Consider the following 14,089-nt stretch of genomic DNA (forward strand, 5'->3'; position numbering starts at 1 on the left):
AAAAATAACATAAAAAGAAAAAGTGATCCATGAAACTCCAACACAGTAAAAAAGTGAATATTAACCAAGGTCATTAAAACCGAATAAACTTGTAAGTTTTATGTAATGTATTATTACATGTTTGACCATGTTTCAGTTACAATCGAAATAGTCAACAAGAACATAAGTTGTTTTGGGTTGAATCATGGGTATCAAGACAAGGGAAAAGATTCTTCCAGTAGTCTACCTAACTTTTTTAATTTTATTTGTGTGATTCTGTCACTGTAAATATTGGAATAAAATTCATTAAAACTAAAAAAGAAATTAAAAGCAGAGTAAGATGCAAATTTAAATGATTACTAAAGAACAAATAAATAAATATACGAAAACAGCACACTGAACACGTAAACAAGTTCTTAATCATGTCTCACCATTCATAATCTTGTTTGTCATTAAAGTGAACACCTTTATAAGTTAATCAAATGGAAATTTTAAAGAGACGGACATGTTTACCCTATGACTAGGCAATGAGATGTTATTTCCAGAAGAAATTACCTTGAAGAATTTATTGTTTTCATAAATACAAAGTATGAGAGAATCAACGCAAGACAAAAAACCTATATACATATATCCATGGTTTGATTTCAATATTAAGAAAGAAACAACTTTGAGTGAAGAAGCTCAAGAGTGGTCAAAAAACAATAGTGGTTTGGTTTTTTGAAATGTTGTTATGAATGTTGGTCGAACAGTTATTTTAGATGGATTGATCAGATTACTAACGAACATTGGGGTTTCGAATTCTACGAGTATTCTGGGAGTGTGAATTATTAATAATGTTTTAAGAATGGAAGAGAAGTGAAAGAGAAGAATTTGGCAGAATGATGATGATTAAGAAATAGGAATTAATGAAAGGTTAGAGGGAAAGGCATGGCGCGTTTTTGATGATTTTTGTGAGTTTTGGCGGGTGAAGAGAAAAGAAGAGGAGGGAAGGGGCATTCTGGACATTTTCTATGGGATCGGTTAGGGTTTTGGCATCCCATTTATAAAGCTCTGGTGTTTTAAGATTAGATCTGCTGCGGCTGGTGCGCGTGTGTCTGCGTTGCGAGCGTCGTCGTTTCGATTCGATTCCCTCTCTCCCTCTCTTTTTCCCTCTCTCTTTCTCTCTCTCTCTCTCCCTCACTCTCTCTCTCTCAGCACACTCACTCTCTCACACTCACTCTGCTTCCTCTGCTTCCTCTGCATGCTTCTTCCCTCGCTCTGATTCCGCCGAAACGAGTGGTGGTCTCGGAAATCAATCGAATCTCAGATCTCGGTGATCAGAATGGTGGATCCAGCTGGAAAAGTGAGTGTTAACTATTGTATAGTGGTTTCAGTGTTTCTGATTAGGGTTTGTTTGATTAATGGAGGTTGTTGTGCAGGGATCGGAGGGTGAGGACTCAAACCCTAACGCGCCTTCCTCGGGGAACAGTCCAAGCAGCAACAATGAGCAGAAGAAAACCTGCGCCGATTGCGGCACCACCAAGACTCCACTCTGGAGGGGAGGTCCGGCAGGGCCTAAGGTCAGTACTCTCTCCATTTCCCAGATCGCGCCACCTGGACTAACATCAACCCTTGATCTCACTCTCTTATCGTTTATTTTTTCAGTCTCTGTGCAACGCCTGCGGGATCAGAAGCAGGAAGAAGAAGAGAGCGATTCTGGGGATAAGCAAGGGGAACAACGAGGATGGGAGAAAGGGGAAGAAGAGTGGCGGCGCCGGGGCCGCCGCTATCGGTGGCGGCGCGTTGGGGAGGGAGGTATTGTTGCATCGATCACATTGGAAGAAGCTCGGGGAGGAAGAAAAAGCTGCGGTGCTTTTGATGTCGCTGTCTTATGGATCCGTTTATGCCTGAACCAAATTTAATCATTTTATTGATGTAGAAGATGCAGAAGAAGAATTATTAAGGAGAAATCTAGATTTTGTTTTAGGATGTCCCCTAACCTTTTCCGAATTGTATATGTTTTAGTTTTCTTCTCTATTGAGTGATTGAGTGTGTGGGTTGGTTGTCAACAGTTGTAAGAAATGAAATCATTCAAGTCCAATTTTGGTAATATAGTTAGTCCTCTATTTCTCAAACTTCTTCTGCTATGTTTCAACATTTGTTTTCTTTCACCTTACTATATACCATATATCAGAGAACTTGTCGGTGCCGACGAAGGAAAATTCGACCAACGATTTAACTCTCCGATTTACTAAATTCGAATGTTTTAAACAAACAATTGTCGATCAAATGCTGATGTTGTGATCTATGAATTGGTGAAGTGAAATTCTAGCGTTTACAGAGGCGCCCAAATTTGAAAGCGGGTCATTCAAATTGTAATTGAACGAATAATATTAGGTAAGTTGTTAAATTCGGTTTGTTGTTTATGGAAAAAAGTTGCAGGGGTTTCAATTTGGGGGAAAAAGGAAAGAATTTGAAAGAGGAGGGAAGGTGAAATTCATAGTTCCCGCTAGTTTGAGTATAGAAAAGAAGATAAGGATTTCAGACAGTAATGTAATATGATGTTACAGAGTTGAAGCGCCAAATAATATCTTTTTTGGACAGAGAAGTACCTTTTAATCAATTTACCAATTGTGTTTTATTATTATTATTATTATAAATCTGATAATTACCTCATTATAGTGTAACCGCCTTTCAATGAGTATTCTCAGTTATAAAACTCAATCCAAATTACTACATTTCTAAATAAAATTTGAATTTACAAAATTAAATTTGCATCCCTGTTCAATTTTTCTTATCAGCTGCATCCTCGTTTAAGTGAAGTTAACATTAATATCTATCTAGCTTCATCACATTTTTTGAGTACAAAAAGTTTTCTCTTTTTTTATTAATTGTACTCGGTATAAAAACATAAAGAGAACCTTTTTATTTTATTTTTTTTTTAAGTATATGATCACGTTTTAAGTTTTAGAATAAATTAATTACATCGGTGGATGCATGCATGTTATAAAAGAAAAAAAAAGGTAATACAATACTTTTTAAAAAATTGAAGTTTTAGTGTAATTAAAAAAAAAATTGACTGTGTCGGATTGACTATTTGTTATAATGTGAACTAAATGCGTCTTTTTCAATGTTGAATATAAGGAGACAGAAGTTAAATAAAGGTGGGAAAAGAACTTCAAATATTGAGTGAGGTTTCAGTTTCATTTATTAATATAAATGACAATGTATCTCAAATCTCAATCTTTGTTTGCTTTGCCATCAGTTTCTTTGACTTAATTTTGCGGCTCTTACATTTTATTTTTGGTCTTTTCTCTATGTTTGATTTTCCTTTTACTTTTTCACCTCCTAAAAACCATTGCCAAAATGATTTTCTCATTAATTACGTGTAAACCAAGATGGAGATAAATCACCCCGGAGCAATTAAGATAATCAATCTAAAAATAAAACTAATCAAGATATTAGAAAATCTTAACAATCAAATATTATTACCAATAAACTTGAAATCTCTTGATAAACATGACCACCAATGCATTATAAACTAAGTACTATTTTTTTTTATGTTGTTAGTATTGAAATTCAAGCATTTTTGCTAATTCAATTTGCTTTCCTACTTTTGACTACAATGGTGAGTTTTGAATGACAAAAAGTTGGACCATAGTTAATTGTATAGGCAATTGAAGTTAAATACGAAAAAATGGGTTTCATATGACAATTTATACTTAATTGGAGACAACCTAATTGACAATCAGAATACTGCTTAAAGTGTTGTCCTTTTATTAATTGGATGAAAAGGACAAAATATATAATATAACATTACTTTTCTAGGTGTGCTTTTGACAAAAAAATCATTGCCGTGTTTTGTAACATTATATTTGTTACCATGATTGAATCCAGATAAAATAGAACGAAAGTGATAATAATGTAAATAAATAAATATGTAAAAGAAATCAACAAATCTTCTCTATTACATTACTCATTTTATCACATAATTCGTTTTCTTCTCTTGGTATATCTTGCAGAGCTTATTGTATAAAACATAAGTACAAATACAGCTACTTGTGCAAGTTGCAGGTATTTGACCATTGCAAAGACATGAATGAGAAACATCGTACCTAATTAACGTGGTGCTGTCTTACCAGTCCATCATTGTTGGAAGTTTTCTGAATGTGAGTTCATGTATACGTAACATGGCATCTTCCTTTAATTCCAACATAATGATTTCATTGAATTGAACACAATAATTGTCAAGATGCAGCTAGTAATATGTCTTGGTTTCTGAAATATTCTGAATGATATTGGCAGTGGAGTATAGAAGTAGGTGATTGGAGGAAGATCCAACTTATACTCATTCTTGGAGTCAAACACAAAGTTTAATTGTATAATTAGATCAATTTGTTTAGCACAAAGTTATGTGCTACTGATTTTCCCTTATATCTACTTCAATGATGAATTCAAACACATTAATATAGAAATTGACAAACATCACCACCTTTACCAATTATTTGATCTTGGTGTTTCAACTTTACATTCAGTGAATTAGGTTATTAGTTGTTATTTTTAATTGCATGATTTTGGGTTAGAGTTAGTTGTATTGATTTGGTTGCTCCCTTGATTTTTATTAAATATTTAAATTTTAAGTATTTTATAAATTTTTGAATGTTTTCAATTCAGTCTTATTAAACTTTTTATCATATAAAATATTTGAATTTTTACGTTTTTCAATTTAGATTTTACAATATTTATTTTCGTCAATATAAAATGATGAGTGATTTTTATCAGTCTCAATAAACATGTTAGATAACAAAACTACTCTTTTATAACTTTTATGTCATTATCTACAATTTTTATATCATCATTTACAATAACTAAAAATTAGTCTGTCAACACAATTAATGTGATTTTTTATTATTTAACAAGTTTTCAATAAAAATAATAAATACCACTTGTCATTCTATATTAATAAATATTATTTTATATTAACTAATTATAATTTTATATTTTTTAGTAGATGATTCAAGTAAACAAAATAATAAAATAAAATATCATTCACATGAAAATGAGACAAATAAATCATGTGGATGATGCACCATGTTAATTAACCAAATCACTTAAAAGTTTAATAAAAAACTAATAAAAAAAAGTAAAATTATACAATAGCGGAAATAGAAGAATAGATTACTAGAAGAATAGATAAGTAAAATTATCACTAGAAGAATAGATTTTAAGACAAAAATATATTTTGCAAGCATATATTACTTATACGATCAAGATATATTTTCTGCTCTTCATTGATTTTATTTCATTTGAGGTGAAGTACTATAAATGGCTATTTACTTTATTTTGGGCTAACTTTCTATTATTTAACGAGTTTATTTTTAAATTTTGTAAATGTCCATATTACCCTTTATTAATATTTTTTTGTTTAATTATTTTATTTTTAAATTTTGTAAAAAAAAATAATTTATTTTTATAACTATTTTGTAACTGTTGTTTTAATATAGACAATTCTTTACCAAGTTTATCTTTTATTAATATATGTTATATTTTAAACTTTATAAATATTTTTAAAACTCAATTAATTACTTCTAATACGAAAATTATATCATAATTTTTTATATTTTTACAATGATAAAATAAGTAAATACACTTACGCAAACACATATGGTGCCGCTAATTATTATAAAATGATTTTCTATAATCCCTAATATTAAAGTATAAAACGTTTAGTCACCATCTTTTGTTAACAGTAAAGTAGCTCTCTCTTTTTCTTAAGGATAATGAAAAACTCCATTCAGTCACCATCATATGACACGTAAATGATGTTAAAATATTGTCAAAGTATCATTATCCTTTCCTTAATAATGAAAAACTCTATGTTATATGCCAAATCAAATGATAAATATTGATTAAAGAATCTAAATACATAATTACTTATAAATAAATACTTTTAATTTTATTATTCATAAATGTTATAGGCGTGTTTTAAACCCATATAATTTTTACATTGGAAATGGAAATATTAGAATGACAATAGAACAAAAGTAAAATGGTAATAGTATTTATTAGTGTTTTAAATTTAAATGGTGTTTATATTATATTTGACTATGGTTAAATAAAAAACATGAACTTAAGTCAACAATGTCATATATGCTTGTTGTATTTCAAAATATATTAATAGACATTATCATTATATAATGATAAAAATTGAAAGACATAAATGACATAATTAATTAACTAGAGTGAAAAAAAATTACAGTTATTTTAAATTCTGCTAATTTATTATATTTTAAAATGACAATTACATTTAAAATATAACATAATTAATTTGATATATTTTTCTCCTACTAATTTGTTTAAGATGAAAGCAGTATAAAGTGAGTAAAAAAAAACTTTCACTGACTTTTTAAGTTATTTTTTTCTCTTCATTTTGTAAAAAGATCTTTAAAAATTTTCAGAATTTGTTTTATAATTACTTCAGCTAGTGTAGCAAAAAATGTCTTGAATTATTTGCATTTTAACACTACATCCTATGTATTTCTTTATTCTCCGAGGAAAAACATGAAGAGTTAAAACTAATTACAATAAGTTAAAGTTATTAGGTCTGTTGAAAATTTTAGTTCTTAACCTTATAATTAATAATTTAATATTGGTTTAATAGGTTCGGAGGTCCCTATATTTGTGGGTTCGTTTCAATTGGGTCCTCCAATTTTAAAAGTGATCAATTTGGTCCCTAATTTAACAAAATTGAGTCAATAATACCCTTTCCGTTAAATGCAATGGACGACATTAACATTTTAAACATGTGGTATGTTGAAGCATCCTTCAAATAAAACTGTGCAACCTGCAAATAAAAGGATGCCTCAACATGCTACATGTTTAAAAAGTTAACGCCGTCCATTACATTTAACGGAAAGGGTATTATTGACTCAATTTTGTTAAATTAGGGACCAAATTGATCACTTTCAAAATTGGAGGACCCAATTGAAACGAACCCACAAATATAAGGACCTCCGAACCTATTAAACCTTTAATATTTATAAGTAACTTTTTTATCTAAGATTAATTTTATAAAATATTTGATAAGTATTATTTGTTTTAAACCTTTATTTTCCACTCTTAAAGGATGAGAATTAGACATATCATAACAGAAATTTCAATTAAATTGAAGTCTAAAAAAATGAAATTTTGTCTTTAAAATCATTTTTTTCATTTCAATTGATAGTCAAGAAAATAATATTAATATTTTAATCTCAAATTAATTAAAATAATATTACCAAAGTCAATAGATCTATACTTGAAGTTCTTCAATAAAATCACAATCAATTATTAGAATCACATATCCACTCATTCGGTAAAGTATGTTTTTTTTTTTTAAATTCCACTGTTTTCTATTAGGAACAATATTATTTTATAAATTAATATACATATAAGAAAATGTACATTTTAGGTGTTATGTTAATGGAAAGAGTTGCAATAATCATACTTTTTAGACGTTAATCGGAGGCTGACATTATCGTTATTAGACTGAAATATAGGTATACCTATTCAAAGAAATTATTTGTGTTACTTTTGAAATATAGGTACCAACAACGGTTGAAAATAATCATTTCTGTTACATTTGAAATATACCTATTCAAAGAAATTATTAAAAAAGGTATACGTACCTTTAATGGTGGGTGTAGTAGATCCGTATAAATACCAAAGTTATGTACACAACAAAGATTGTAGTAGCAGCAGAGGCAAAACATGATCGAGAAAGAAAAGGAAGAAATAAAAAAATAAAAAAATAAAAAGGCCGAGGGCCCATTCACACCACCATTGTGCCTTACAGCTAGTTCCTGCCAACACATTTTTGTCCTTAACTTTGTTTTTTTCATAAAACAAAATCAAAATATATCCTTACTATATTTTCTGATCATAACATTTTCCTAAAAATTAATACACAAAACATGCACCCTGTCTCTCTTCATCACACCCAAAGTGCACACTCCAATAATGTAAACAACAATCAAACTCAAAAACTCAACTAATCAGAAATTTCTTTTGGGGCGTTCATATTTTTTCTTTCTTTCTGCTGAAGATGACAGAAGAGTGTTTAATAAATTTATTAATTTTATTTAGTTTAAATCTGTTTTGTTTTTAATGAAAAAAAAACATTTTTTTTATGCACGGTGTGTCTCCGCGGCGAAGAACAGGGCGTTCACAACCTAAAGAATATTAAAGGCCGACCAAATTTTGGTCAAGGAATCCAAAAGCGTCAACTTGAAACGGTGACGTTGAAAAGAAAAATATTGTTTGATCATCAAAATTTTTTAAATTCATTTTACACCGTTTTTATTTATCTTTTATTGAATTTTTTCTTGAATAAATATAAAATTTTATATTTTTATGATTATTTTATCAATATTAAATGAATGTAAAAGTGTCTCATGTTAAAAAAAATAAAATGAAAGATAGTACGTGCATAAATATATGTAATTTGTTTAGGGATTATAATGGTATTTGTGCATTTGGTTTTCTAAATTGGCGAATTATTAGGTAGGAAGCATTTATTCAAACTTATGGAGTTTGAAAGCACGACAAGGTGAAGGACAGGTTTTGATGTTTTGTGAAGGAGAACGTTAAGCTAGGGTTTAATTTATGAGACATCATTAAGACGCTCCCGAATGTAGTTGGGTTGGAATGACGTTGGTGGCGACAAACAATTCAATCAACCCCATACTTTCAAATCATAAAAGTCTCTTCCACCTCCATCGCTGTCATCTTCATCACCTACACAACACACTTAACTCATGTCTATAAACTCATCAACAAATTTTAAACTAAAACTTTAATGTATCACAGTTCGATCCGTCTCATTTTCAGGCTGTCAATTACATAATTTATCAATTACCCGAAACAGTAACCATTAGCATCACTTGTAGAGAACGTGAATAAGTGTAATTTATTTCAATTTTATACTGACCAAAGAAGACTTTACTAGTAATAATACATAAAAGTTGCAGATAAATCTACATTGGTACTAGAAATCCAAAGAGAAAAAGCGTGTATTATATAATAAGAGGATGCGCGTGCGTGTTCACATGTGTGGGTTCTGTAGGTGTGTGCAGGGCAGAACGGGAAATTCACCAGCGCTTCCATCTCTCGCTCTCGTATCCCTCAGAATCTCTAGATCTGCAAATCTGCGCCGTTATTTTCCACTATATCCCTTCTTTTCTTGTTTCTTGCATTTACGATCAAAGCAAGAACATCGCAAAGGAGGAGAGAGTAAATGCACAGAGAAGAAAAGAGGCCCTCGATGGGGCAGGACCGCCGGAGCCCGCCGCCGGTGGGCTGTAGTAGTAGAACGGAAAATACGGCACAATCGGGTTCGGCGGCGGTGGTCTGGGGTAGTTTCCGTTGCTGGGAGGAGGGTAATAGTAGATTCCTCCGCCACTTCCACCTCCACCTCCACCTCCACCGCCGGTGGATGCTGGTGGAGGTGGTGAGGAGTAGATGTACTGAGAGGGTGGAGGTGGGGAGTAATAGTAGGAACCTCCGCCACCGCCTCCGGAGGAAGGAGGAGAGGGCGGTGGAGGGCAGTTTGTGGTGGAAGGAGGTGGCGGTGAGGGAGGCGGCGGCGGGGGAACTTGGCTGCAGGGGTTTTGACAAGACGAACACATGGTGCATTGGATCTGCGCATGTGAGGTGGCTTTAAGGGAGTGTTTATGATGGGCATGTTCTCCCATTGTCACACTAGCCAGAAGCAACAACGTTAAACACAACAACCTCATCCGGTACTACCTAGGAAAGGAAGATGAAGAATGGAGTGGAGAGTGGGAAGAGAAAGTTGGGTGAAGCAGTGGTAAAAGAGTGGTGTGTGGAGTAAAGACTAGGAAATAAGAACTCCTACTCTCTTACTCTCTTATCTTTTAAGCTACCATCCTACACTTTTTATTAACGCCACCAACTTTATACTATAATATGCATTTTTTCGTTGTGTGCGAATGAATGGTTGGTTTAACGGACACCAGATTAAAAATAAAAGTTTAATGAGTTATATTGTAAAAGATGAGGTCGACACGTTTTGGTTTCACACGTTGGGCAGACTTGTTTGAATTGAACACTATCACTGTTGGAACTGTGTTATGTTATTATGATTACCAAAATAGGTAATTAGGTTAGTTTCGTAACTTTGAAATAAAAATAACTAGTTTTAGGACACTGCAGAAGCTAAGAAGACAGCATATGTGTCTGTTTTATTTTGATAGTAAAAGGTAGAGTTTATTGAGAGAATTGGGTGATGATTCATTTTGTTTTGCAGTGGAAAGTGATGATCAGGCAACTCAAGAAGGAGACGCAACTTCCACGTGGGGCTGCTACCGTTAGGAACTCATCACACTATACTCTTTTTGTGTACTCTGTTTCCAAACCAAATTCATAAACATAAATAATTAGAAAATTTGTATATATAAATTTTCTTGATGAAAATAGAAGTATCAACAAATTTTAAATATTTTTAATAATTGTTTTATTGGTAATTTATACTATCTAGGTATAGTTACGTCACTAGTTAATGAATCAATTTTACAGTAAAAAATTGAGTGTTCTAAATAGGTCAAAGTGAAACAATAATTTTGTTTTGAAAAAAAAAATGATTAACTATTATATTTTCTTATAATTAATTTTGGTATCTATTTTTTTCCTTGGTGGAGAAACTGATGAGATGGCTAAATTTCTAACAGAACGGCATTAAATAATATATAGGAGCAAGTACTATAGCAGAAAAGCTATTCAACAAAGCAACTAACACCATTAATAACAAGCTTTCCCCCATTTCTCTTCTATCATATTCTCACTTTCTCTCTTTTTTGGGTAGATATTGACATCAGTTGTTGGTGACATGAAAGTCTTGTGGGAAACTAAAAACAGAAAAAATATTATGTTTTTGTGTTGTTTCTCAACCAATTATAATACAATGGTTAAGTTTGTACCAATAGCATTCAATATTTAAGAAAAGATTAATCAGGACGCAGCGAACTAATAAAAATAACACAAATAAGTGAATAAATATATATGATCGATAAGTTATACAAATATCACCAAAACTCACACTTAAAATTATTAAGTATATATCACATCAGAGTAAAATATTATCTTATTTACAAAACAATATTTTGATACACAAAATTTTTTTATATTATTTTTTTACTTTTTACTTTTTTTACTTTTTTACTTTTTACACAAAATATAGAAAATTTTACTTTTTTATAATTACTTTATTTTTATAATATATATATGTTTAATAATTGTAAATGTATGTCATCTTATCCATATTTTTACAAAATGGTATTTGTCCATTCTTCTTATTTCAAATGTTTGTGTTTGGATTTCATGATTATTTATTGAAAAGAAGAAAAAAACTCATAACTTTTATGATTCTTTCGAATAGCATTAAATGCAAAAGTTTTGTAGATGAATGAAGTATGTGTTTTTTTACTGGTAATAGCAAGAGATTTAATGTTTGAAATAGTTTTGAGTGTATATCTTCAAAACATTGTAGTTTCTGGAATATAGCGACATCATCGTTCAAATTCATCCACACATATGGTTCTTTAGACAATATATGTTCGTTTGTTTCTTTAAAAAGAGAAAAATAAAATACTATCCTCTCTCTTTTACAAAATTTGCATGTACTTTTTCTTTCTTTCTTTTACATTGTAAATGGAAGTTTTTCATTGTCATATCAGCAACATTGAATTAGGAAATAACTTATAAGCTCTATATAACAGCATGTGTTGTATATTATCATCAAGAAGGTCGGAAATACTATGAAATGTGGCATCAATGATTACTTCCTTTATTCATATTGTTCCTGCTTGTGTAACACTGTAATATAATTAAAAGAAATAGAATAATTAATGACACCTAGAAAAAATATAGATTTTATAATTAATATGACGTGATAGAAATAAAGAGTGAAAAATGATAAGTTTTTATTAGAAATTTAAAAATAATAAGTACCCATGTATAGGCGCTCGTAATAATTATTTTAAGCTAGATTTGATTGTTTGATAGAGTGAAAGCAAAGGAAAACCACTAAGACTGTCTTTTACAATGTTTAATGAAAATATTCTAAGAATTCTTTTATCTCTTTCAATTCATTATTTCCATTTTTACTTCCCAATTTGAATTTTAATATTTAAAAAAATATTAGTAATTAAAAATAACTTTTTCGGACAACAGAAATGATTTATCATAAATTTACATGTAATCTATACACTAGAGAATATTTATTTATTATAAATTGTAATTATAACATAATTTAGATGTTAAAAATTATTAATTATTATAATTTTTATCTAAAATGCAGGTTTTTTATACTAAACTGTTATTATTTGGTTGGCATGAATAAATTACCACATGTAATGTTTTTTGTAGCTGATAATGACAGTTGTGGATGTGGTTAATTCAAATTCTCGTTTGAAATTTATGTAAGGTTTTTCTGTTTTATATGAGCATAGATCTTAACATGCAAAGAAACTGTAATACAACACAGCACAATGGGTCAATGGCCCAGATTAGGGAGATCATGCTCCCGGACTCAACTCTTTATAACAAGATTTCTTTTTGCACCCTCGTATTCTCTTTACCCACATCATAAATATGAAAAATTCTTTCTTTTGACGTAAAAGTTGATTTCCAGAATTGTATGACATTTTTTAATTTTTGGATTGTGAAATTAAAATAAATTTTAATTTTTTTGATTGTGAAATTCATAAATAATTTTTTTATGAAAGACCGTTTTTGGTTGTACAATCTGTTTCATATAAAAAAATTCAGATTACACGATATGGATGTATTTTCGGTAAGAAACTTTCAGCACGCAACCTACAAACTTTTTAATTTTTAATTTTTTAAATTGTATAAGTTAAAAGTCATTGATTTTCAAATTGTGCAGTCTGGAGAAAGAAAAGGCCGTTCAAAATTTGGGCCAAAATTGGGCTCACCCAGGTCCCAGCAATAAAAATTATGGGCTTCCGAAGGTATCACTTCTCTTGGAGATTATTTTGAAGCAAAACTTGGCGTGTTAGTGTTACAGTAGTAAATTGACATTTAAAATGAAAAAACCGAATATTTTTATCAGAAATAAATAAATAAAAAGTGGTGATAGTAATATATATCATATAATCTTTATTTAAGCAATCCATTTAATTTGAAATAGTTATATTATCTTTGACTTCTATTAGAGCTTACAAATATGTATATTTTCACCCATAATTAATAGGAACATTAATTGGGAACTTTGTCCAATTTAAAACTTGTTTGAAGAGAAAAAAAAAGTAGTAGAGATATTTAAAATAGAGTTAATAATAGGAAAAAATAGAATGGTTGGGATGAGACAGTGAGAGAGACGTGAGCGCAAGTGAAGGCGTTTGGGCCAATGACGTTATAAAGTATATCCCAAAGACAACATAAATCCGCTGGAGTCAACACTTAAAAAACCTCTCTTTTCGTTGGGATCTACCAATTCAAATTAAAGCACGTAATAGAGCTGTTAAATGGAACGTTTGAGCCTCAACATTTTACAAATTTCTTTTTTTTTCTACTAAAGTGAAGCAGACACTTTTTCTTCTGTGTAAAAAAAAGAGAGAGAATCCGTTTGTATGATAAAACAATATGATTTAGGTTAAGATATTATTTTAGTATTTATTTTCATTTTATTTTGTGAATTCAGTTTTAATATTTTTTTAATAAGATTTTTAATTTTTATTAATTTTTTTAATTTAATTATTATTTTTAATATAGTTTAAATAATTGATGGTAAGGAAATAATGTGTTATATATCAATTAGTGATTTTATTAATTAAAAACTGCAACATCCCATATTATTTAGAAGCATATAACATAGTAAGTCCACATTTAAATAAAAGAGAACAATTAGAGTAGAATGTAAACAAAATAGTTAAGCTTACATTCATCCCAGAATAAGACATAATTTAAAACTTAAACACAAGTAGAGTATTTCAAAAGGATAGTAGTCAACGTGAAAATCCTTAACAGCTAAATAGTAATTCAAAATACAAGAAATACTAAAAGAGCCATAAGGAGACTAAGCCACAACATTGTCTTCCTCCATCTCTAGATC

At 30.1% G+C, this 14,089-nt stretch overlaps 2 protein-coding genes across 2 annotated transcripts; one reads left to right on the forward strand and one right to left on the reverse strand.

The window, feature by feature from the left end:
- Positions 1-1,038: 1,038 nt before the first annotated feature.
- LOC124842314 (GATA transcription factor 15-like) lies at positions 1,039-2,093 on the forward strand. The gene is made up of 3 exons (XM_047318772.2): positions 1,039-1,321; positions 1,398-1,538; positions 1,624-2,093. The coding sequence occupies exons 1-3, from the start codon at positions 1,301-1,303 to the stop codon at positions 1,867-1,869; spliced, it is 408 nt and encodes a 135-aa protein (XP_047174728.1). The 5' UTR covers positions 1,039-1,300; the 3' UTR covers positions 1,870-2,093.
- Positions 2,094-8,886: 6,793 nt separating this feature from the next.
- LOC124842313 (uncharacterized) lies at positions 8,887-9,908 on the reverse strand. Its single transcript, XM_047318771.2, has one exon. The coding sequence runs from the start codon at positions 9,732-9,734 to the stop codon at positions 9,198-9,200; it is 537 nt and encodes a 178-aa protein (XP_047174727.1). The 5' UTR covers positions 9,735-9,908; the 3' UTR covers positions 8,887-9,197.
- Between the last annotated feature and the right edge of the window lie 4,181 nt (positions 9,909-14,089).

Source organism: Vigna umbellata, chromosome 1 (genome assembly GCF_029865625.1).
Source record: "Vigna umbellata cultivar VRB3 chromosome 1, Vumbellata_1.0, whole genome shotgun sequence".
Classification (NCBI taxonomy): Eukaryota; Viridiplantae; Streptophyta; class Magnoliopsida; order Fabales; family Fabaceae; genus Vigna; species Vigna umbellata.

What these genes read in the sequence shown, in the direction of transcription:
- LOC124842313 (XM_047318771.2), bottom strand. Translation starts at nt 9,734, where the DNA reads ATGAGGTTGTTGTGTTTAACGTTGTTGCTTCTGGCTAGTGTGACAATG.
- LOC124842314 (XM_047318772.2), top strand. Translation starts at nt 1,301, where the DNA reads ATGGTGGATCCAGCTGGAAAA. An exon ending in TGGTGGATCCAGCTGGAAAA is followed by an intron (nt 1,322 to 1,397) that starts GTGAGTGTTAAC and finishes GTTGTTGTGCAG; the next exon opens with GGATCGGAGGGTGAGGACTC. An exon ending in GAGGTCCGGCAGGGCCTAAG is followed by an intron (nt 1,539 to 1,623) that starts GTCAGTACTCTC and finishes TTATTTTTTCAG; the next exon opens with TCTCTGTGCAACGCCTGCGG.